Here is a 26603-nt window from a genome sequence, read left to right as displayed (position 1 = left end):
GCTGGTCAAAGCCTCTGATGCCAAAGTAGGCCCTTCCTGTGCCTCTTCATTGAGCCAATCCAAGCACTCATCAGACAAGGTGCAACTGAAAGTGGGAGCAGGGGCCAGAAGCTCTCTAGTCCTCCATGCTGTGGCATACCGGGCAAGCCGTGCGCCTCGAACCGGGAATGCGGCAGGATACTCCATCCCCTCTGGCAGGCAAGTATGATCATGACCGAACTGGCGCCAGAACCGGAACGGAAAGTAGAACACACAGTGAGTCAGACCAATCAACTGGATCCCGGTCTGCCGGGACATGCTATAGCTCATTGCCGGGAGATTGAGCCAAGGACAGCGCCAAGTAATGCGATCCACAGACAAATTGCACATCCAGTCAAACCACCATCCTTCATCAAGGGCATCGACTAGTCGTTGTCAGAAGAAGTAGCCGCGAGCTGAGTAGGTTGGGCAAGAGTCTACAACCTGCAATTTATCCATCAACCATACCTGGGGAGGGATGAAAAATGAGAGAATAAAGAATAGAGAGATGTACGATGAGAAAAAAGTAAGAAAAGGGTTTTGTGAGAAAAACCGAGCCTGAGGGCCGAGTGATGTGAGCAATATATATGTGAGAAATGGTGGGAAACATTACTTGCAGCAGTAGTGGATTCCCCGCGAATCTGGTCGTCTCTCAGCGATAGAAAGCATCCAAGCCCATCAGCGTCTCGGCCAATGTCATGGCAATGCAGCTCTTTCCTTCCTTCAAGCCTTGAGCAACTTCAATCAGACGAATGCTAGATCCGCTAAAGCCCGGGGCAAGCAAAAAGTGAGATAGCATGCACAAGCAAAGGGTGTGTTGCCGAAAACCTTGCCAATGATGGTCGTCGCGGTTACCGGCATCAGAAAAGCGATGAATCAAGCCAAGGATATCCAGTTCCCAGTTGCAGATCAGAGACCGAGCATCGTGCATGGTGAGCCCACACATCTGTCCTAAAGCTTGGACGTGACCAAAGCGAAACTGGGACAAAATCTCTTCATGGCGTTCAGATTCCATCAAAACTCGAAAATCTTCGAAGGTCAGACACATCTCTTGCCCGTCGAAGCTAAAGACATGTGTTACCAGATTCCAAAACCTCGCCGTGGTATAGAGGAAAGGAAGATGCAGCAGAGTACGGCCCAGCGTGAATAGTGCATTCAAGCCGAAGCCCCGGAAGTTCAACTTTTCCGAACCGTCTAGAGAAGCAATCCAAGCTGTGAGATTTTGGGTGAAGAACGCCTCTATTTTGATGCAAAACTAAGATGAAATGAGAGAGCCACGAGGCTGGAGCTTTTAAAGAGGATAAGGCACTGTTCGGGGGACACGTGTCGAAAAATTGGTGGCTGCCAGGCTAGGTGGTCGGCCGGCCACCTTTTCTGGTAGGCCGACCACCCCTCTCCCCTCCAATGCAAAAAGCTGGTCGCCCAACTCCCAAAGGTGGTCGGCCATAGAGGAAAACACCCCTTTGGTCTTGTCCTAGCTTCTAGAAGAAAGTTCCTAGCATTTCCATGCATTGGGGGTGTTGAAGATGCGAGTTTTCCTCTGTTTCGGATACGTTCCATCACCCAGATCGTCCGAAATGCATTTGTTTATCGAGTTGTTGTTAAATCTTGTTTATTGAGTTGTTATTTTGCTTATTGAGTTGTTGTTTTGCTTATCGAGTTGTTTAGTTTATCGAGTTGTTAAGTTTTGTCAAGTTGTTGAGTTTTGTATATTGAGTTGTTACTCTCTGTTTAATCAACGTTGTTGTGTTTTGTTTATCGAGTTGTAAACTTGCTAAGGTTCTGTTCTTTCTTAGTAAGTTAAGTTACTTTGTTTGTTGCGTCAGTTTACTACTTGACTTGGCAATTTTCAAATGCACAATTACATTCAATCTCATTTTGTACAAAATGATGTGATGCGATGCAAGAACATAAAATACAACACTTTTTCAAAAACTGCTTCATTCAATCATGTTTCCTTTGTTACAATATTTTACAACAAGGGTACAAATTTTACAGAAAATAAAACTGCCTAATAATGTACAATGTGCTACAACTACTAGTAAAAAAGGTAAATAAAGCAGGGAACAGCTGCCTCAATGCTCTCAAGCACAGGAGTAAGAGGCCCTCTTCATCCTTTTCTGCGGAACAGCCTCAGCACCATCATCTCCATCTGAGTCAGAGCTGTCATCCTCGAGATCCTCCTCGGCCTCATCTCCAGAACCGGAACCGGAACCACCCTCTCTGTCAGCAGATGTCTCTGACTGGGGATGCGCAAGCTCCTCCTCCTCGCTGGACTCCTCCTCTATGATAGGTGCTCTGCGCCTACCTCGTCTGCGAGATGACTCCCCTCTCCCAGCTCCTCGAGAAGGCCTAGATGGCCCAGCTCCTCGGGAAGGCCCAGATGGCCCGGCCTGTGGTCCGGTATATATCGGAGGCATCTGAAAAAAAAGAGTGCAATTTGAATGCATCAGCCAAAATGTGTATATCAGATGCAGGTATAGGAAAGCTACATGAAGTGGGTGCATGCAGATACAGTACGTAAATGTGGTGTGTGTCAGATGTGCTCTACACAGGCAGCCTATCAATGTAGTGAAATGTTCAAGATCAACGTGTCATCAGAAGTATGATAAATGCGAGAAAACTAAAGAGTACCGAGACACCCATGATGGACAGCTACGCCTCTCACCGCAAGACCATACCCTCGAGTGAGGCCACCAATCCGAGCATCCACTCCATGTACTCTCTGGGTGGCTGCAAATACAAACTCAAATCATCAATGAATAAATGAGTGTCTAAGTATCTGAGTGATAAATGAAAAGCAATGGGACATACCGGTGGTGAGTCAGGATCACTGACATATCGATGATCAGGCATAGGAGGCTCTATCGGAATCGGGTAGAAGCTCCCGTATCGCCAACCCGTCAACTCAGTCGAAATGTCTGGCCATCCGGCATGATGATAAGTCGGGGGAATCGGAGGGACCAGTCCAGCCCCACCCCTGGATATACCAGCCCTGTTGGTCAAAGGAATGTCTCTAGCTCGGGTGCGACTCGAGGATGGCATGCCAGTAGACCTCCTTGAGGGAGTATGGACACCTGCCAATGGAGGCATCAAGTAGGTGTGACGGTAGGTCGCGTACTCCCCGTCCTCCAAATGCACCAATGCATCAGTGCCCAGCCTGGCATCAATGACACCTTGGGGAGTAAGCCTATCAGCGAGCTGCATATCGTCTGGAGGTGCTGAAGGGACACTCGGCTTAGGGAAGCCCATAGTCTAACGAAGGAAGCGTTTCCCCAAGAACCAGGCCCTACCAACTGGACCCTCAAACAAAATCCTATACCGGGAGGTGGCCCATCCTTCGGCAAGCTGAAATCGGAAGTCCCCACCCAAAGGCACCCAGGGCTGCCATAAGATCTGCGGATGACCAATGCATAAGCCGATTAGAAATCGCAAATGTGCAAAATAAGTCAAAGATTAACACATAAAGAATTGAGAGTTCTGAAACACCTCGGTCGCCTGCACAGTGTCAAAATACTACCGTAGGTAAGGGAGAGTCTCCCGGGGCCGCGACCGGTACTGGCCCTCAAAGGCGAGCGAATAAGGGGTCATGAGAGGGGCCTCCACCTTGAGCTCCGGGGCTAGCGTCGGAAAGTACGCGAAGACCCATAACTGTGGAAAACAGGGCAAAAGCCATCAGAATACAGAATGCTGAGGGTAAAATGTAAGTACAAAATGTAAAGTGTGCCGTGTGTGCAATGTACATATAATGAAAAGCAGAAATGTGAATCAAGAGGGCAGAAGGTACCTCCCAGGCTCTCCAATAGCCGCCGACTATGTTCCCCCATCCGCAGGAGGTCACACTCATATAGCAATAGAGGGTAGCCAAGCTAGCGCCACCCCAGTCATACTGACCAACCTGCGTAAGGTCCACCAGGGCACTCAGCAAATATAGCCCAACGGTGTTCGCCCTATCGGCAAACAGAGTGGTCCCGAAAAGGAACATAAAAAACCCGCGGGTGTACTGTGCAATCTCCTCAGGAGTCTTGGGCTCAGTCCCCCTGAACTGTGTAGAAAACCAGGTGTATCGGACTCGGCCCGAAGATCGGTCGACCGGTGGGCGAGCTCCCAACAGATGAATCCAGGCAGCCTCCCACTCGCCCATGTCCTCGTCGTAAGGGATCGCCTAGCCTCCCACGTTAAGGCCCGTCAACACGACGAAGTCAAATGGGGTCATGGTCATGTCCCCGGCGGTTGAGAAATAGAAGGAGTTGGCGGTGTCCCACTATCTCTCTACTAGGGCGCCCATCAATGTCCGGCTAGCCGGATAGCGAGATATCCCGGTACAAAAGGTCCCGAATCTTGCCAGATCAACCCAATCGCGGATAGCCTCCGGGAGCTCCCCATACCAATCTCTCGCAACAATGGAGTCGTATCCCTGTGTAACGCGGGAGGATGTCTGCATTCATAATAAACACATTTATTCAGTTTCAAAACGAAATGAATAAGCTGTGTGCAAATGAAAAGATATGAGCTGTGTACAAATCAAATCAAATTCAATCAAATGTGGGTTGCGTGTTCACCATTAAATTTGGGCTGTGTGTTCAGATTTCAGAAATTTAAAGTTTAAGCTGCGTGTTCAACCTTCAATCAAATATGGGCTGCGTGTTCACAATCAAATTTGGGCTGTGTGTTCAGATTTTAGAAATTTAAAGTTTGGGCTACGTGTTCAACCTTCAATCAAATGTGGGCTACGTGTTCACAATCAAATTTGGGCTGTGTGTTCAGATTTCAAAAATTTAAAGTTTGGGCTGCGTGTTCAACTTTCAACAAATGTGGGCTGCGTGTGCACCATTAAATTTGGGCTATGTGTTCAGATTTCAGAAATTTAAAGTTTGGGCTACGTGTTCAACCTTCAATCAAATGTGGGCTGCGTGTTCACAATCAAATTTGGGCTGTGTGGTCAGATTTTAGAAATTTAAAGTTTGGGCTGCGTGTTCACAATCAAATTTGGGCTGTGTGTTCAGATTTCAGAAATTTAAAGTTTGGGCTGCGTGTTCAACTTTCAACAAATGTGTGCTGCGTGTTCACAATCAAATTTGGGCTATGTGTTCAGATTTCAGAAATTTAAAGTTTGGGCTGTGTGTTCAAATTTTAGAAATTTAAAGTTTGGGCTGCGTGTTCAACTTTCATTCAATGTGGGCTGCGTGTTCACAATCAAATTTGGGCAGTGTGTTCAGATTTCAGAAATTTAAAGTTTGGGTTGCGTGTTCAACCTTCAATCAAATGTGGGCTGCGTGTTCACAATCAAATTTGGGCCGTGTGTTCTAATTTCAAAAATTTAAAGCTTGGGCTACGTGTTCAACCTTCAATTAAATGTGGGCTGCGTGTTCACAATCAAATTTGGGCTATGTGTTCAGATTTCAGAAATTTAAAGCTTGGGCTGCGTGTTCAACTTTTAACAAATGTGGGCAGCGTGTTCACAATTAAATTTGGGCTGTATGTTCAGATTTCAGTGATTCAAGTGATTGAGCTGTGTGTTCAAGACGGAGTATTGTGTTATAGACTAAGCATGCAGAACAAGTTGTGTGCTAAAATGAGCAGAAGCATGGCATGCGAATGTGTTCAGAACAAGCAATAAGCATACATAGCATGAAATGCATGGAAAATGCAGAATTAAGGCAGGAAATGTAAAAAGTGAAGTACGTACCTCTCGTGCCTGATGAGAGAGATGGGACTCTGGCTCCCGCAGTAGCAGGTCCACAGGAGCTCGAGGATCGAAGTCGGTAAAGTGATAGAAAACCGCCTAAGAAAGGACGTGTGCCAGAGGGTCATACCTCTCGGGAATGAAGGGCCGAATCCTCGGCGGCAGAGACATGATATCTAGATCACCTCTGACATCTAGAGAACCTTCGCCATGAGGAAATTGACCCGCCATCTCAGGGAATCTGCAAAAAAGGAGCAAAAATGAGCGAAATGAGCCAAAATTAGAAAAAGTCAACAAAAGTCAACTCTCGGGAAATGAAAAAGTCAACAAAAGTCACTCCCGAGAAAATCTTCCAAATATTGAGACAAACTTACCTCAAGTGGTGAAAATGAGAAAAGAAGCTCCGATATCAAAATTTAATCGGTTTAAAGTGAAGAGAACTGCAAGTTTTCGCGAAACAACTTGGCGTGGGGCGTTGGAAAATGCATATAAAGTGCAAATCTGAGGGAGAAAATGGTCTAGGAAGGAGGAGGAGGTGATTTCGGATCTGAAGATGTAAGCAAAAAGAGCTTTGGCCGAGTATACTTAAAGATCCGAGTGTGAAAGTACCAAATTGCCCCAGATTTGGGCTAGGTGGTCGGCCGGCCACCTTTTCTAGTAGGCCGACCACCCCCTGCACTCAAACCTGGTCGATGGCCTCCCCTGGACTCCAAACCTGGTCGGTGGTGTTCCCAAGGTGGTCTCCAAGGTCTCTGCAAATTTTGGTAGTCATCGGAGTCCCCGGAACCCGGGAAAGTACAAGGAAAGTGCACTTTTCGTCGCGAAATCCCTCCGCGGGAACTTCAACTCCAACTCTCGATGCGTGTTTCATCGTCACTCGTCAAGAGCAAAATGTATCCTTTTTGAGCACGTTGTGACCCTTCCGGGAGGTAAACCGGAGGTCGCGATTAAGTCGCACTCGTCGAAACTTGCATTTCTTTGCTCGTTGTTTCGCGTCAAACATGTATTCAAATTTGCACTTATCCTGCATTATTATGCACGTCACTTGCATTCTCATGCATACCACTTGCATTGTTGTGCGCGTTTCATTGGTATTGTTATACCCTCACGCTTAGCTTGCGTTGTTACGCGCGTGTCTCTCGCATTGCGATGCGCTTTCCTATCGACACCCTGTTTGTCTGCATTCGATGTAGTGTTGAACATGTGTTGCTAATGATATTGTACTTGTTAAGTTTCTCTCTTTTACAGGCACGATATTGTATGTACGGTTCATTTGAAGCTAGTGCAACCAGACGAATCGCGCAAGTACTGTATCTTCTCCGTGTGAGACGTGGCGAGAATTGAATAATTCCCCGCATTCTTAAACTGCATGAAATGTAGTTGTTGCTTTGCATTCTTGCTTAAAACTGTTGCGTGTGCGCTTCATTACAGCTTGCTGCTTTGCATGATCATGAGTTACGTCAGGCTTTCTGCATATCATTTTGCATTTTTCCCCTGCCTGCGGGCACATCTTTGTTATCTTGTATGTTTGTCTAAGTCTTCAGCCTTGTCAAAAATGGGTCGTCTCTGGGCTTTGACATTCACTCCCGTCATGAATGACTTCCGAGTTCTGTCAAAGAGGGGCAACTGTAGACACCCCATTTTTGACCGACCTTTAGACTCAGACGTCACCAGTTGAGCGCTCGGTGATGTTGCATGTTGTGCTCGTTCTGAGGTTTCAGAGTCTCGGCTGCGAGCTTTGCCTCCGGACTTCGGGACTCTTTTTGTGCCTTGCCTCGGTTTGCGAATCAGGTCCTGTTTTCTCCGTTTTCTCTTCCCGAAGAGAGGGAGAGGTCTCATAGACCATCTCTCAGTCGCCGTAGGCTACGTTTCGTGGTCGTAGGCAATTTTTCCCGTTTGGAGGCAAGTTTCCGATTTTCGGAGCCGTCGGCCGTGTGCTTCGGTTCGAGACCACTTAACTACCTCCGATTGCTCCGGTTTTTGGCACACACCTTATTTCCTCCCTTTAGAGGGACACTGTGGCCCGGGAGACCACCTTCGTGGTCATACGCCACTTCCGGTGCCTAACAGCCTGTTTTCAAGGCCTCGAACCGCGCGTTTTGGCCCCCGAACCTTCGTTTTGCATCCGTTTTGGTCCATTTTTGGTAGGGACATTTTTTTTTCATTGTTAAGAAGGTGGTAGGATGGTGGGAGGCCACCTTTTCCCCTGAAAAACCAGTTTTCTCATTTTCTCTCTCCAAAAGCTGATTTTTCTGACCGAAAGTTGGTTTTTCCCACTTTTGAGCCACATTTTCTGGCTTTTCATACCACCATTGTGTTGTGCTCATCTGGGAGGCCACCAATATGGGTAGGCCGGCCAGAAATTCATCTTGACCCTTTTGAACCTTGTTTAAAAGCTAGTTTTTCTCTCTCTTGGGTCACTTTTTCTGGTTTTTCACTACACAGCTGTGTTGCACTCATCTGGGAAGCCACCTTTTTGGGGTGGCCAGACAGAAAATTTTGTTGACCCTTTTGACCCCTGGTCGGCCGACCAGGGGGGGTGGCCGGCCGGCCACTTGAACTGGCCGGCCTACTTCTTGCTTTTTGTTTTTTCTGAGTGTAGTCCAGCTGTGCCAGCTGGAGGCCATTTGGTGTATCCTCCATACACGTGTATGGAGGATACTTGGGGACCTTTTTGGATATTTTGGAGCCTCTCCTCTATAAAGAGAGGCTTGGCTTCATGTTCAAGGGTTGAACAAAATTGACTAAGGCATATAACCTCCCTCCTCCATTGTCACTATTCCAAGCTCCAAAACCCTAATTTTCTTAGTCCATTTGCACTACAACCCTTAGCACCACACCTCCATCATCCATTCCAGCACCTTGGAAGTCATTTGCAGAGGTTGAAAGCTCACCAACTTGGTCCAAAAGCTGCTGGAGGTCGGCTCTTCAAGGGTAAGTGTCTATTTCCCATAAACTTGCATTTTTTGCTTCATTACTTAGCTTCACTTGCAAGTATTTATGGACTTTTTCATAAACTAGAAAGTGTCATATTTTGATCTCCTCTTCAACTTTGTTTAACGGCACTTTGCTGTTTGAGGTCATCTACTTCCCCTTACCCTCTATCTCTCTTTTAGGGCTATTTTTGCATCATACTTTAGCCTTACTTGTGAACATTTTCGAGATTTGTTATAAACTGAAAAAAGCCTTATTTTGACCTCCTCTTTAAGTTTTCTTGAGGTCACTTTTCTGTTTGGAGTCATCTCCTTCCTTGCATGCTTCATTCCTTCATATTTAGGGCTATGCATTAGAGCATTTGCATTGGACTTGTTTTGGCCTCTTAGCCACTGAAATCCAGGGGATTTTCAGTGGCTTTGATGAGGTTTTGAGCTTTGAAATCATAGAGGGGTGACCCTCTCACCCCTCATTTTCTTAACTAGCATCATTGGCTTTCCAAAGGGGCTCTATTTTGCATGCATTGAAGTTACTTTTTTGGCCCAATTTTGTGGGTTTTAAGGTCTTCCTTAGGTCTGTCCGAGGCCCTTTTGATCATGTTTTATGTCTATAGTGCATGTGTAGAACAATTCCATTCAAGGCCTTTTGAGGGGGCCTTTCATCGTATGCTTCCTTGACTGATTTCAGGGCCAATTTTGTGACTTTTAGGTCTGTCATAACTCATTTCCAGAGTTGGTTTGGCCATGCTAAGTGTCTATCTTATATGTGCTTAACAACCCCTTGAATGGCCTTCCAAAGAAGCCCCTCATTTTTGCATGCATTGGCTACATTTCAGTGATTATTTGGGCATATTTTTGCATGTTTGATTCACTGTTTTTGGCTGGTTTGATAAGTTCTCATTTTCTTCATATACATGCCATGTAAACCATGCTTGCTAGCCAATGTTGCATGCTATTTTAGTCCATCATGTTAGCATCTTTTGGCCATGCTCTAAACTAGAAATGTGCATGTTTTGGGACTACCTTGGCTCTGTCTTTTGACTTCATGATCAAATAATGCTTGCTTTGTATACTTGTGGTTCAATACATGTGCCTAGTTTTGAGTTTCGAGGCTTATTCCATGCATCGGGTGCCATATTTCCATGTTTCAGGATCATTTAGCATCATGTTTTAGTGCTAGAAATTACATGTTCATAGGCCATCTTTCATCCCTTGCCATGCTTTGGTAGAGTGGCATTTGATGCCTTAAGTTCGGTCCTCGGTATGCGTGCATGTGTGCACGTATTTCGGTTGTCTCATTTTCATCTAATGGCTACTGATATGAGTGTGGCTGAGGTCCACTCATGATTGGTGTAAGTCCATTATGCATTGTGTATGCCTTTTCAATTCATAGTATTGCGTATGCTAGGTTGCGTGTTAGAGTTTTGTGTATGCCATCTCATAGTATTGCGTATGCTAGGTTGTATGGTAGTCGCATTGTATATGCCATCTCATTTGCATTGTGTTTGGGATAGGAGTTAGCCCAAGCACGGGAAACGAGGGACGTTTCGTACTCCGAGTGACGGAACGTGTCTCAGTTCCCTATCGCCGACACTCCGGATTACCATGATGGAGTTTAGGTCTTGTTGTGTTTTCATGTGCATTCATTTCATATTGAATCGTGCAATTCGACTCCTCGGCCATCATGCATCGATATGCGTGATTGGTGACACGAGGATCGAGGACTACACTCCCTGAAGAGTAGTCATGCATATATATGTGAAAATACTTTGCCATGCCTCTTTCTTGCTCTCTGTTGCAGCAAATCAGAAATCAACAGCCTTCTGGAGCTCCGCATAACATTCCGGGATTAAGTGTAAATAGAGGCGAATCGGGGCATTGCAATGGATTTCCGTGCCAAGCAACTCAAGCATGCATCTTTCATCATTCGGAACAGAGCCGAGGCGGTCCATAGCTTGCATGCCAATTTACTTGCTTTCCTAGTTAAACTGTTAATTAATTAGTGTTTTGTACTTATTCGGACTGTAATTATTCATTCGGACTGTATTATTTATTCGGACCCTCCAAGCGAGGGCACAATTGTAATAAGTGTGCGTGCGTGTGATGTATGCCTTCCAACCCCACGTCTTTCTCCCTTTTATTTACCAGCTTATGATGGTTAGATTAGGGCATGTTTCAATTAGCATACAGTATGATAGCATGTTTGCATTCATTCATTTATCTTGCATGCACCGGGCTCGGCGCATCATACTAACTGCATTTGTATTTCAATTCCAAGTTGAATACGTGTTAGCTGTAACATTTCATATGCCATCTTTAGAATAGCCGAACCTATCTTAGTTGCATTTTTGCATGTGTTGCATTAGGCATTTCCTTATAGTTAGGATCATGCATTGATTTCTAACTAGTTTCTGTTTTGGCTTGGAGTACTCGGTAAGTTTTATGCTTTAGCATCCTTGCATGTGTGTAAGTGACTGCCATGATAGCATGCTTACCATGAGGCTAATTGCTTATGTGATATAACTGCCTGAATGCCTGTGGGTGATGGTTGGGGTATTTGGATTGGAACAATTCATCAATTGTGAGTTTTAGCCCACTAGATAGTGGCAAATCATCTTGTTTTCTAAGCCCACCTGAGGGTGGCAAATTCATATTTTAGCCTACTTGCGGGTAGTACCATCAAACCATTTTCAAAATAAACAAACATGAAATGTTTTGTTCCAATTCAGGCGATCCAGTCTATACTTGTATGTTGTGCGCATCACGTAGTAAATCTAGGCTAATAACTGGAATAAGAACACATAATGTTTTCAAAATTAGATATTATGGTTAGTAGAGGCCGATCTTTGATCGGGCGAGCGGGGGTGCTCACGAAGTGACCTTCCCCAATCGTACCCAAGTTCCCGAGCTGAAGCAACTTTGGTGATGACGGACACATGGCCTTAGTCAACGAGTCAGGGTTTCCTAAATTTTCCAAAATAAAATATTTAGGTGGCGACTCTGTATCTGGCAAAACAGTCCATGTTTGGCACTTCTTTCAAACAATCTGTTTTCAAAAACAATTTGTCGGATTTGGACTCTTTGATGATTTCATCGGTCTTGCATTGCACTCTGCGAGATTAGATACTGAACCGTGACATTTAGTCCTGAACTGTAGTGAGCCCAATGAACAAAACCGGGGGGGGGGGGGGGTTTCCTCCCGGGACGTTCGGGGACGTCTACAACTGGTTCAACATCTAGTATCTACAATGGTCCGATATGACCCTTCAAACTATCCCGACATTAATTCCGGTCAATTCTTACAATGGTCCGACATGACCCCTTAAACTGTCCTGACATTGATTCCGGTCAGTTCCTACAATGATTCAACATGACCCCGTAAACTATCCCAGCATTGATTTCAGTCAATTCCTATGATGGTCCAGTATGATCTCGTAAAACTGTCACAACATTGATTCTGGTCAGTTCCTACAACAGTCCGACATGACCGCGTAAATTATCATGACATTGATTTCGGTTAGTTCCTACAATAATCCGGCATAACCTTGTAAACTGTCCCGACATTGATTCCAGTTAGTTCCTACAACGGTTTGGCATGGCCTTAAACTGTCTTGGCATTAGTTTCGACCAGTTCCTACAACGATCCGACACAACCATAAGCTGTCTTCCAATATTAGCTCCGGTCTTTGATCTATCTCAAGCGCCATTGTGCTCCCAATCAGACTTTGCAATCTATTTCATTTTTATTTTATTTTTTAGTTTTATTTCATGTTATAGTTTTTTTCTCCAAACTCAAGTTAGTATCCCTACTTGAGTTTGAGGGAGGTGTTAAATATGGTAAGCATATACCCTGTCTATCATGCTTACCATATTAGCTTCTTACCATATTGTATTATTACCATATTGTACGTTATTATATTAGCTTCTCCTTCTCCTATATATAAATGAGTCTTCTATTCACTCATATTAATTAATTGAAATATACAGAGTTGTATTCTCTCTCTCTCTCCATTCAGTATTCTCTATTCACTATTCTCATAACACTCTACATCAATTTCTTCTGATGATTTCATTTGATCCTTTGATTTCTTTGCTTCGCCTAAATTCTTAAAACATATTAGACTGCATGAATTGAAATAATCAAAGAAAAAAGAAAGGAAAAACAAAAGAAAGGCGTACTCATATTGAATGATAACTTGTAGAATCAAAGTGTTAGTCTTCTAATATAATATTTGGAAAAAAATTATGAATGGGATAAGGTGGTCAATTTGAGATTAAGGAGCATCTTCTGTTAAATTCACACATGACTTCCATCATCATTCATTCTTAAAAAATAGTTTATTAATTAATTGGTCTCATGTTAATTATTGTCACTTAGGCCTAGTTTGGGAAGACTAAATAAGTGTACTTTTTGACTTTTTATGAAATATGGGTTGGGTTTGGGTTGATGTGTTAGAGAGGTGATGTGACTTTAATAAGATGATGTGACTTAAATAGGATAGTGACTTTTTAACTTTTTCTCTTTTTTCAATCATGCCAAACTTGACCTTAATAATGGAGTACTTAATAGTAGAGGTGACTCTCTCTCTCTCTCGTAACCTAAAGGCGCAATGCACCTCACGTTTCATGAATTTTGTCAAAGGGCCACCATTAAAAAAAAGAAAAAAAAAAGGGAATGCTTTAGGACAATGTAACATATAATGGTGTTCATTCTATGATATTATATATTATACACGATATGGTAAAGTTATACTTTTTCCCTTTTTTATATATATTTTTTTCATTTGGTAGCACAGATAAATTATAAATATTAATAGAATTATCAAATTGTATGTTCATCTCCCCCTCTCCCCCAAAAAAAAGAAAAAAAAAAAAAGATATATAAATATGGTAACTTATTTTTAAATAAGGCATATGACACGGTTCCAAGACGAGATCTCAAGTGATAAATTTGTATTGGCCAAGGTATTAGTGTGGTTCATACTTAGGTGTATTTGGAGTTCTTTGAGGAGGTTTATCTTAATTTTAATAAAAAAAATTTGTGAATTATTATTAGAATAATGCTTGGGACCCCCTTTTGGGGTCATCCCCTCACCCCCTTTGCCACGTGGCGGGTGGTGATTGGAGGAGCAGGAAAAAAAAGAAAAAGAAAAAAGAAAATGTAACCAATGAGAGAGAGAGGGGGTCAAAGGGGGTGGGGGAAAAAGGGGAATGAATCATTATTGTTATTATTAACTTTAGAATCAGAGTACCTCGAAAAAAATGACTAACCAAAACATGTATTAATCTCAATCTTACAGGCGTATATATATCTCAATAATCTTCTTAGTTCCTATTTACGGGCAAAACATCAAATAATATAAAATAATATATATATATATATATATATATATATAAATGTAAGCAGAGAAGAGAGTCAAATTTATGACTTAATAAAGTCACAAGCTGGTTGGTTAGGGTAAAGTCATGCAATGGATTCAAACTTTTGAATAATGTAGATGGCAGTTAGAGAACTGGCGTTAGAGAAAGTGAGGTCCAGTGAATCAATCCTATGCTTTCATTATATCCTAGGGACGGACAAATATAGCATCCTCATGTTTTAACGACCATTAGTAAGAGGGAAGGGTCGTCCCAAGGGTTTCGTAACTTCATTATATATTTGGTTTACGAAAATGTCATGTATTTCAAAATTTATCCTAAAATAAAATATATGAGATAAATTTAAAACTAATGACAGATAACTCATAAAATATTTGTGCTTCTCGATGTATATTTTTGGGTAGTTTTTGAATAATTTTTTTAGGTATATAAATGTTTTGTTTTTGTTTATTATAGGAAAAATAATCACCTTGTTTGTTTCCACTTTTCAAAAAACACTTTTAAGAAAATTTTACTTTTTTATTTTCTGTGTTTTTTTTTTTATTTTTACTGAATTTTTTTAATATTTTAAGCAATTTTTTTACTTTTTAGACACACCTAACATAAATACACCTAAAAAGTTAAAAAATTGTAAAAAAAATCTTTTAAAAATTCACTAAATACCAAAAATATAAAAAATATATAAAAATTCAGTACATTTTTTATATTTTTACGTATTTATTAATTTTTTTAAATATTTTTTCACAATTTTTTTTACTTTTTAGATACATCTAAGTAAGATATATCTAAAAAAAGTAAAAAAAATGTTTAAAATTTAAAAAATATTCACTGAAAACAAAAAAACACAAAAATCGAAAAAGTCAATTTTTAAAAAACTTAATTCAAAAAACTCAAACCAAACACACTATGGCCTCATTTGGGAAGTGGCTATTTTAGAGGTTTTTTGGCTATTTTAGTAGGCTATTTTAGTTTTGTGTTTGGAAAGATGAGATTGATTTTTATTTGAGTTGTTGTATTGAAAAGTGTGTTAAAATGATATTTGAAGTTGAAATGACAAATTTGTCCCTAATCTCATTTTTTTCAAAATTAGTGTAAAGGGGTAAAAGTGTCATTCTGTACCGGTGAGACAGCCATCAAGCGACAGGGGCGGACTGTAGAGCTATTTTCTATAGGCTGTAGAGCTATTTTCTTTCTTTCTTTCTTTCTTTTTCTTTCTTTTTTTTTTTTTTTTTTTATAGTTATATCAATGGTTTAGCTACAGTAGTAGGCTAAATGGCCTTTTTTTCATCCGGAGACTATAATAGCCTACTTGAGAACTTTCCAAACACCGCCCAAATGTTGTTTAGTTTATTAGAGGGACATCTATTAAAGAGTCAAGTTTCATCAACGTAAATGCGAATCACTAATGTGTTTAGTAACGTTTACGTTTTCAATTTATATTTATAAAAATTTTATAAATTGATTTTTGTTTATTTTTAGAAAAACATAAACTACAAACGCGTTTGGTAATTAACAAAATGTTTAAAAAAATTTAAAACTATAAAAAAAAGTGAGAAATGGCAAGTGGCGGCGGACAACGGTGGTGAAAAGTAGTGACGGTGGGTGGTGGGTAGCTGGTGGCGGGTGGGTGGTGGCGGGCGAATGGTGGTGGTGGGGGTGGGTGGGTTACGGTGGCGGGTAGTAGGTGGTAGCGAGTGGGTGGCGGTGGTGGTGGTGGTAGGTGGGTGGTGAGTGGTGGTGGCAGGTGGTGGTGGTGGAAGACGGTGGTGGAAAATAGTGGCGGGTGGTGGCTTGTGTTGGGTGGTAAAAAAAAAAAAAAAAACTCAAAACTCAAAACGGAAACATATTTTTTGTGTTTTCATTTTTGGCCAAATTTATAAACTGAGACCACTGATTTATAAATCAAAAATTTTACCAAACAAGTTTTTATTTAAATTTTTTAAAATTTTGTAAATATAAACAGAAAACTGAAAACGTAAGTGTTACCAAACGACACCAAAACAATCAGCTTCATCGAACACTATAAAAAAAAAAAAAAAAAACAAATTGTATTTTTCTTTCATAAAATAGATAGTTTAAATTTATAACTATATTTGTTGTTCATTTTACAAAATAAAATGTAATTTATTTTTATATTTATATTTATAAATATTTGATTAAACTAATTTTTGCGTGAATGACTTTTATTGCAAGATTTATGAGGTAGACTGTTCAAATTACCGATGTGCGTCTAAATTGTGCCTCACTAAAAATGTAGGGAGGAATATAAAAAGATTGGTAGAGAAGGTGAAATATTAATTATTTGTGTTAAATAATTGAAGAATATAAAGAAATAAAATGAATGATGATTGGTAGTAGGGGTGAACAGCGGATATACCGATCCGCCAAAACCGACCGAACCGAACCAATCCGCCGCATTTTGGACGGATACGTGATGACGAGCGGACGGTTGCGGATTGATTTTCTCCAATCCGCCAATTTGGCGGACGGATGGCAGATTTGAGATTTTGTGGCCGCAACCGAACTGCCAAACCGCCAAATCGTGAGCACCCCTAGTAATTTATAAAACTTTGTATTTTCAATTTGTTTAAATATTATGTTTGTGTTTTCAATTGAAAAAGAGTTTAAATATTCTGTTGAAAAAAAGTTCTCAACTTGAATATATTTTTTGAATTGAGAAAAATAAACGTATTATTCATCTATATTTTTTAGTTTTTAAATCTAACTCTAAAAATAATAAATAGAAAATATGATATATGCTGGTTGGTTTTTGTTTTCAAAAACATATGTAGACACTGATCTGTTCATGATTTTGGTGGTTTGAATTGTTATTATATTTTAAGAATCACAGATTATAATACTTTATGTAGATGAATCATGCTGTGATTGTAATATGTGGATGAGGCATGTAATGATCGTGATATTCTAAAATTTTAAACTTTCTTTCTTTGAATAAGGCATACAGTGATTGTAATACTTTTTTAAGTCATTGATTGTAATACTTTTTTTTTTTTTTTTTTTTGTTGAGGAAGTGCTCAAGTTGAATTATGTTGAAAATTTATAAAATTTTAAACCGCCAAACCGATTCGCATCTATCCGCCAAACCGCCAATCCGCTTAATCCACATCCGTCGAATTGGCGGACGGATGCGGATTGATTTTCTTCAATCCGCCAATCTGACAGACGGATGACGGATTGAAGGTTCCGTGGTCGCAACCGACCCGCGCTCACCCCTAATTGGTAGAGTAATATGGCAACGTAACAGTCCGAACTATTATATAATTTTTCTATAGACAGATGGAGGTACATGGAGGAGTTTATTCTTTTTGTATAGACTAAAATCTAAGGGTAATGTTATGATATATACTTTCAAAAGATAGGTGGCATAGGTAAGTTATGTCATTTCTGATTTAATAGAAGTGTTTGGAAAGTTGGGTTGGTTAGCTTTTTTTGATTAAAATAATTAATAAAAATAAAATAGATTAAAATTATTAATAAGATAAAATGTCACGTTTAAATTATTATTATTTTTTTTTCACAATTATCAAATCAATTCAAAAAAAGTCAATTGTCATCTCAAATACAACTTTCTTAATAGGGGGATTTGGTCATAACCCCCTCACTATCTAATTTCTCTTTCAAAAGGACAAGAATTATATAAGTATTTTCAAAATCTCCTGATATTTTAAAACTTGTTTCTTTTATTATATTACCCTCATATCTATCATCTCTCCTATTAAGACATTTTCACTATATATTTCAGAGTAAAATTTTACTCTGTATGAAAGTAAAATTTTACTCTGAAACTAAAAGTAAAATTTTACTCTGAAAAATAAGTAAACTGTAAGACTCTGAAGCTAAAAGTAAAATTTTACTCTACATCATTCTCTCTACATTTTCACTATGTATTTCAAAGTAAAATTTTACTCTGAATGAGAGTAAAATTTTACACTCTGAAACTAAAAGTAAAATTTTACTCTGTATAAAAGTAAAATTTTACTCTGAAAAATAAATAAACTGTAAGACTCTGAAACTAAAAGTAAAATTTTACTCTGTATAAAAGTAAAATTTTACTCTGATTCTGTCAAATGAAAAAAACAGACCAATAGAACCAGAGTAAAATTTTACTCTGGTTCTATCAAATGAAATTTGATGTTTACTCTGAAAAATCGATAGAACTTTGAGCTTTGAGCTTTGAGCTTTGAATCAGGCCTATAATCCTTGAATCAATCGATGTTTACTTTGAAAAACATTGAATCATGCCTATAATCCTTGAATCAGACCTATAATCTGAAAATTTTAGAGAAATCTAAATTTTTCATACCCCGGTTCTTCAGATTTTTCAAATTTTTCAGATTTTTCAGATTTTTAAAACTTTGAGCTTTCAAAAATCTGTATATTCGAATTCAAATATCAAAACACACAAACACACACACACACACACACACATATATATATATATATATATGTATCAGCGCGATTTGCAAGTTCTTCACAACTCCAGCCATGGATGAAGCTAGGATTAGAAGAGAGAGACGAGATAGAAGATAAACAGTTGAAGGAGAGTTGAAGGAGGAGAGTTGAGAAGATGCAGAGAGAGATCGTCGGAGCTTAGGAATGACACAGCTCCAGCCATGGAGGAAGCTAGGGTTAGAAGTGAGAGACGAGAGAGAAGATAAATTTTGTATCTAGATTGTGTATATGTGAGGGTATAATAGTCTGATAAAATATTTAAATAATAAATTTTGTCCTTTATGCAAGATTTTATAATTATGAGGGAGTTTAGAAAGTATAATTTTTTTCTTAGTCCTTCTAATAATGAAAGGAAGGTAAAAGGGGTTTATAGCCAAATTTCCCTTCTTAATAGGCTAAAATAGCTAAAAACCTAACTAAAATAGCCAAATTTTCAAATGAGCCCAAATAACTTTTGGGTCCTAATTAAAATAATATTATAACTAATATTATAACTAATAAAACTAAGAAATCATAATAAAAGACACAGATTGTGACTAAAAATGGAATGGTCATAGAATTTTCTAAGAAGGATGGTTCATTTTTTAAAATAAATGTGATTCCAATACGTAATTATTAAAATCTAATCATCTTAATATTTTATATTAATATTCTTTTCAAATAGTACTAAGTCTTCGTTTGACAAGTGACTTTTTTGAGATTATGGGCTAAATTAGTTATTATTAAAAAGTCAATAAAACAAAATATTACATTAAAATCATAATTATTTCATTTATTTTTACCAAAGTCAAAAAAAAAACTAAAATGTCAACCCAAATAAATTTTGTTAATTCTAAAATAAAGGGCTATTTTGAGAAGATAATTAAAAGTTATCTTCTAACTTTTAACCTATTTTAAATCATATCATTTCTCATTTTTTTTAATATATTTTTTCAAAAAAACCAAAAAAAAATTCAAAAAACTAAAAACTTGTATATATCTTTCTAAAATAATACAAAGAAAAATGCTTGGGAGCACTAAAAAGGAAGCACTAGGAGGAGCACTAATGATGTGGCAGTGGGCTTTGCTCACTTTCTATGCCTTGTTTTTTTTTTGGTTGCCATTTCCAATGCATTAGTGCTATTAGTGGTGTATTTTTTAGTGATCTAAATTAAAATAATTAAAAAGTCGACCCATGTAACTAGGACTGCAAACGAGCCGAGCCGAGTCGAGCTTTAGTATGTTTAGACTTGTTTCTTAAGATTTTAACCAGCTCGAACTCGAACTAAATAAAAATTTAACGAACCGAGCTCGAGCCGAGTTGGCTTAGGCTCGACTTGAGCTCGAGCCTGTTCACGAACCTTAACGAGTCAAAAAATTTATAAATTCATACATGCATGTGAGACTAAAGTTACAATTAAAACTTTGATTATACAATTATATATACAATATATATAAACATACTAAAAAAAGTCCATATTTTATTAAAATAATAATATCTACTATCACTATTGTAAGAGGAGCTAATTTAAGCCCACTAAATTAATTAGGCCCAATAGTCCAAGATTGGTGGGTCCGAATTTATCGCACGTCCAAGATTGGTGGGCCCGGATTTATCGCCATCAAACGGGCTGAATCGCTCTAAGCCTCGAAAGGGTTCGGATCCACGAACCTAGAGACTTACTCGAGCCCGGACTCAAAAGGGTATTAAGCAAGCCTAGAGATCCGAAGCACTCGGACTCGAAAGGATTCGGATTCACGAATCTAGAGATCCGAAGCACCTGGCTTCGAACGGATTCAAACGCAATCTAGAAGTCGCTCCGTTAATGAGTCCCAGAACACTTGCGGGCTCGGAGCTTTCCGGGATCTACGCACCAGAACCATGGGCGTAATGGAGTTCGAACAAAGGACCCGATCCCGAGGACGGTGAGTGGAGATAAATTCACTCTTCGGTTAAACTAGCCTATACCCGAGTCGAGGTGGCACGACCTCGGGGGGTCCATGAGACTCGGCAATATTTTGCGACAGGACGTCCTCTGGGACTACCCCTGACCCTTTGGGATGATTGGGGATCATTGGTTAGGTGTGGCTAAGAAGAAGGGTTCGCCGAGGGATTGATCTCCTCTTCGGGGTTTTCTCATCCTCGGAGAAGTCACCTCCTCGGAGAAGTCACCTCCTCGGAGAGGTCACCTCCTCGGACAAGGTGGTTAGAGAGAATATCCCCTATGTGCCTTGCACATGGGCTCCATCCTACATCATGAGGTGCCTATAAATAGCACCCACCCATAGCTTTACAAGGGATGAATTTTTGGAGATTTTTCGACTCTTGGGAAAGAACTAATTTCCCATCTCCATTATCAACCTTGAGAGTGAAAGTGGGAGATTCCTGGGAGAGCCTTGCCATTATTCTCTCTCTAGCCATTTTGTCTTCTTCTTCACCCAATCTCTTATCTCCATCATCTCCTTTGTTGTTGTGTTCCTAAGTTGAGATTATTGAAGAATCTAAGCCTCTCATCATATTCTAGAGAATTCGAAGTTGTTCTTCAAGGATCTTCGAAGATCTTCGAATTTTCCAACTCCTTTCTTGAACCCTCTCCTACAACTATTATATAAATGTACTATCTATAGTTAACTATTATTTACATTTATATTTTTTAAATATATAAATAACATATTTTTCTTATTTTTTATATATATTTTTATATTATTTAATATATAAATAATAAATATTAAACAAACCAGCTAACGAGCCAAATTTTAAAATGTTTGAATTTATTTATTAAAAATTTAATTAACTCAAACAAAAAAAAAAATTAACAAACCAAATTCAAACTAACCCTTATCAAATCGAATTCGAACATGTTCACGGAGAACTCTGTTGCTTTGCAGCGCGACAGGTAACCTACCGAGATTAGGCAACTCACTAAACTCCCCAAAATGTAAGTGACACGTGTCCGTAACGGAAAGAAGCGTGTGTTAGCAGTTTTGGCCTTTTCCGTCGAAAACAATCACAAAGTCAAGTAGGACGGCGTAAGACTATATAATGAACTGCCACTGACGAAAGCCCTATCCATCCAACATCCTCCTCCACACCACACCACACCGCACCGCACCACACCAAACTTTCTCAGCTCCGATCAACGATGTCGAACTCCGGCGACTTTTATCACATCCCCTCCACATCCCAGCCCCCACCCAGGCCTCCCGGACACGATCTCCGCCACTCTACGCCGGGCGCCGCCGCCGACCCCCGAGTCCCCCTTCTCAACCTCGCCACCGTCCGCTCCAGAATGGACTCTCTCCAACGCTTCCTCTCCGAATCGGTCAAAAACAACACTCTTATCGGTCAAAACCAGATGGATATGGTCTCCACCGAGATCTCCTCCGCCATCAATCAGATCATCGTCAACGGCGCCGCCCTCCTCGCCTGTACTCAGCGCCCTTCTCTCCCTCCTCCCACCGATCATACCTCCCCAAACCCTATCGGATCAGAAAATCCGAGCTCGATAATCAACGCAGGACCAGATCTGAAAGTTTCAGAGAATTTAAGCAGTTTTGATGTGAAAACTTCCATGGAGGCGATGATTATGAGCGAGGAAAAAAGTGTGATGAATTTGAAGGTGGAGGACGAAGAGATGAAGGATGAGATTGGGAGCGATGATTGGGAGATCATAGAGCTCGATGCGGTGGAGCTTCTCGCAGAGCACATTCATTTCTGCGATATTTGCGGGAAAGGATTCAAGCGCGATGCGAATCTGCGGATGCACATGCGAGCCCACGGGAACCAGTTCAAGACGCCGGAGGCTCTGGCGAAACCGGAGAGGTGTTCGTCGGAGTTTAGCCGGAGGAAGACTCGGTTTTCGTGTCCTTTCGTAGGGTGTAATCGGAACAAATCGCATAAAAAGTTCAGGCCATTGAAATCAGCGATTTGCGTGAAGAATCACTTCAAGAGAAGTCATTGTCCGAAGATGTACTCTTGCAATCGCTGCAACAAGAAGAGCTTCTCGGTGTTGGCTGATTTGAAAAGCCACTTGAAGCACTGTGGGGAGTCTAAGTGGAAGTGCTCTTGCGGAACGAGCTTCTCGCGGAAGGACAAGTTGTTCGGTCACATGGCGCTTTTCGAGGGCCACATGCCGGCGGTGGTGGAGGAGGACGAGAAGCCCAAAGAAGCTTCTGCGGCAGCAGCGGCGATGGTGGAAGACGATGAAGAAGATGATGATCGGATGGTGAAGGAGGCCGAAACCGGGGCTAATTGTGGGGACAATGGATTCTTTGATGGTTTGCTTGATGGGTTTGATTCGATCGAAGACTATTGTTTTCAAGATGTATTGGAATCTCCTAATGGTTTAGGTACTACTGCAATGAATCAGTTCTATAACTTTTGACACAGGTCAGGTATATTTCTTGTTTGATGTGTACCTCTGTCTGATTGTATGTTTAGGTATATGTATAATGTATATTTATTCTTTGTTGAAAGGGGTTCTTTTCAGTCTATCTTTATGATCTCTGATGTAGTCGCTACTGATTAATTTTTGCAATAAAAGGATTGGTCTTGTTTAGCTCTGTTGGCTAAAGTTGAATACTTGAGAAATATTTTTACTTTTGAATTGTTGATTTGAAGATTGTACTTCATTTCAACATTTAAAGATTGGGAAATTTCACATCGCATAGTAATAGATAAAGTTCTGAGCTAAAAATTGAGTCGGAGTAGACTTGGTTCAATTGTTAGTAAAGATTAGGATTCTGTAAAGACGAACTTCTATTGCAATTTCATTCAGTGCTGAATATGTCATAAAGATTAGGATTTTTTGGACATGCTGATCTGGAAACAGTCACCAATGATGAGAGAAAGTAAAATATGAGCATGGGATGGAAATTTTATTATTCCTTTGATCATCTGAGGATTGAGGCCTTGAAAAGTTGAGAATAGTTGGGCATTTGCTGAGAAGATTTGTACGAAGAATTTTATTTTTTTCATTGCCAGGAAAGGATTTTGGGAGGATGATGAGGTTGCCTAAGCAATGAAGAATTTATGGAAAAATGTTTCATACCACTAATTTAGCACCACTAATGATGTGGCATCATGTGGACCCCACTATTGATGTGATAGTTGGGCCTTTGTTTTATTTTATTTTATTTTATTTTATTTTATATTGCCACCTTATTAGTGATGTTTTTAGAGCTTCAAATTTAGTGCTCTAAATCACTACTCAGAATTTTTGTTACGATGTTGTTTTTCCAGTTTTTGGGTATCATAATTACTTTACTTAAAATATCACAAGAACTTCATCAGTAATGCTTGGAATTACAATATATGATCTGTCTATATACTTCACACTTGATTCAATTTTTGAAAGTTTGAGGCCACACAAGTGTGATCTTTGTACAGAATGAGGCCATGATGATTGTGCTGTGAAATTGACACATGATGTTATAGTTTTCGTCTAGATATAGAGAAATTATTATGTGATATCTATGGCCTGAGATTCCATTGAGGTTGGGTGTAAGGTCATTTTCACAATATTTTCTCTGCACCTTCGCACATTTGAATAGGGCTGCAAATGAACTGAACCGAACCAAGTCAAGTCAAGTTTTGCTGAGTTAAAGGTCGGTTTATTTACTTATCGAGCTCGTTTATTGAACTCTAGTTCGGCTCGATCAAGAATTGGGCTCAAGCTCGGCTTGACTTGTTAATATTAATGAAACTCGAGCTTGGCTTGATTTGGCCTAATTTTTTTTAATATTATGTATATTATTTAAATAAAAAATATTATTTATATTATTTAATATATAAATAATGTATTTATTTTATAATTTAAATAAAGATAAATGAGGCGAACTTATGTGAAGTCGAGTTTTGCTCGTTTACTAAACGAGCTTAATTTTTGAGTTCGAACTCGACTCGTTTACTAAACGAATCGAGCTGAGTTGAATTCTTAATGAGTTAAGCTGAGTCGAATTTGTTTCTGAACAGATTGATTCATTTATAACCCTACCTTTGAATCATGAAATGCAAAATTGCTCTTAAGAGCATCTTTATTTGGGGTGCTAAAATACATATCAAAATCAAAATTTGACAAGAACTCACCAAAACAATCTAGTATGGTGTGTCGTTTTACTTGGGAAACCTTTTGATAAATTTGGCACAAGATTTGTCCATTGTTAAAATTTAGTGAAACTCTCTCTCGCTCTCTCTCTCATGATTGAAATTCACAATTATTATTTTTGTTAAGAGGGGATTCTAGTTAGTGAAACTCTCTCTCTCTCCATCTCTTTTGATGAAATTCACAAATAGTAGGGTTTTCTAAACGGTTGTCCTCTTATGGATCCCAATTAGACGTTGTTGTCCTCTTATGGATGCCACATCCATAATATTGATAATTGGATTATTTTTGTTTGTCTTGTAGGGTTTTCTAAACGGTTCATTTATGTAAAAAAAGTAAATTCATTGGACAAGTATAATTACATAGGTCACATTGTTTTTAGAAAAATAAACAATAAGAATAAGGGTTAATTACTTAAAATTCTTATTTATAAATGTTATGATAGTTCAATTCTTATTTAAATTTTTTTGAATTATTAAGACTTATTTAATAAAACTGAGGGGTTATTTGTGAAGAATTATATAAGTGCGTTTCTTGACTTTTTGAATAAAAAAGTAAAGAAAAAAAATAGTTGTTTGGAATAATTTTTTGACTTTTTGTAAAAAAATATGTATTAAAATATTATATAAAATAACAAAATTACTTTTTTACCTATCTAAGTACTGACATGCACGTCATTACGGCTATGCAAGCTTGTGTGCACTAGTTGTGTTGGATTATTTTATATATATATATATATATTTTAAATTTTTTTTTTTTTTTTTGACAGAAGAGCGTGAGAGGGTAGTTTGTAAACAAATTGGGCCGAGCTAGGAAGAGCTTTCTTTGGGAGTTGGGCCGTGTATTGGGCCGAGATAAGGACTGGTATAACTCGGTCTAAGGCCAAGAAGACATCTCATATTTCGGGTTTGGGCCGAACTATGGGCTGAGGTAATGATTTATGTAGCACTGTCCTTGATCATCTAAACATCGGGTTGGTCAGAGATGGGCTACTAGTGGCCTGACCTAGCTATCCTAGACCGAGGTATCACTTGAGGGAGGACCGAGCTAAAGGATAGCTCCGTAGGTCGTCATTTCAAAGTTAAGACTAACAGTGGTGCTTAAATTATCACCGAGCTATGTGAGCATGGTTGACCGCAGTGTCAGCCGAGGTAAGAGTTCAGCCATCTCACTTGGCTTGCAGTGATGAGAATGTTTTAAGGATAAGCATTATCCTTGGGCTTGAGACTCCTAGGAGGACTCTGCTGAGGAGAGTAGAGTCCTACTAAGATTGTGTAAAATCATTTCACTTGGTTGGTAGTGAGTACAGTGTGTGACTCCTATGAGGACTCTTATAAGGAGAGTTGGAATTCCACTAGGATTGTGCCAAACAGAGTCTATAAAAGCTCGTAGTAAGACCTATGGACAGGTATCACAATCTCAATTCTTACTCTAGAATACACAGAGCTTTTGTGTCTATTGCCTATTTTGCTAACTTAGGCATCGGAGGGGTTTCTAGCACACTCCCGCCAGCTAGCTCACGTTTGTGTTTTTAGACAGCAAAGCGACAACGTTTGGAGGAGTGCAAACTTGATCAACAGGATTATACGAGAAGATTATTTCGTGCTCGTACAATTGGCGCCATTTGTGGAAATTGCAATCGCAAAAAAAACGAACCTCTTGATTAAGTTCTCTTTCAATTGATTTCAATGGCGCACAATGAAGACTTACCACACTCTGCCATTGATGGGCAGACCTCGGGAGGGAGTGCAAGGCGCCAAGGCTTGCCTTATGTACCACCCATGGCAGAATTAGATCCCCAGCGACAGAATCCACGAAGAGAGGTGCGAGAAAGACGGGGCTCAAGTCTACACCGCTCTCAAAGCCCTGATAGACAAAGGCGGAGGATGGATCCTCAGGTTCTGGAAGATCGTGTAAGGGAGCAAGACGAAGTAATAAGAAGAATGACGGCTGACATGGAGACTATGAAGCGCCAGATAAAAGGCGAAAAGGTGGCAACAGAAGAGGGGCACAAAGACAACACGCGCTCTT

The 26603-nt window shown here is 39.7% G+C and overlaps 1 protein-coding gene across 1 annotated transcript; it reads left to right on the top strand.

Annotated features, from left to right (window-relative positions):
* The first annotated feature begins 21354 nt into the window (after positions 1-21354).
* LOC114317837 (protein SENSITIVE TO PROTON RHIZOTOXICITY 1) lies at positions 21355-23027 on the top strand. Its single transcript, XM_028264630.2, has one exon. The coding sequence runs from the start codon at positions 21612-21614 to the stop codon at positions 22851-22853; it is 1242 nt and encodes a 413-aa protein (XP_028120431.2). The 5' UTR covers positions 21355-21611; the 3' UTR covers positions 22854-23027.
* Positions 23028-26603: the final 3576 nt, after the last annotated feature.

The sequence above is a fragment of the Camellia sinensis genome, chromosome 1 (assembly GCF_055761805.1).
Source record: "Camellia sinensis isolate YWXY chromosome 1, ASM5576180v1, whole genome shotgun sequence".
Classification (NCBI taxonomy): Eukaryota; Viridiplantae; Streptophyta; class Magnoliopsida; order Ericales; family Theaceae; genus Camellia; species Camellia sinensis.
The sequence above is the reverse complement of the archived record's forward strand: the minus strand, read 5'-3'. Positions and strand labels throughout refer to the sequence as shown.

Coding starts and splice junctions, on each gene's coding strand:
- LOC114317837 (XM_028264630.2), top strand. CDS start 21,612: ATGTCGAACTCCGGCGACTTTTATCACATCCCCTCCACATCCCAGCCC.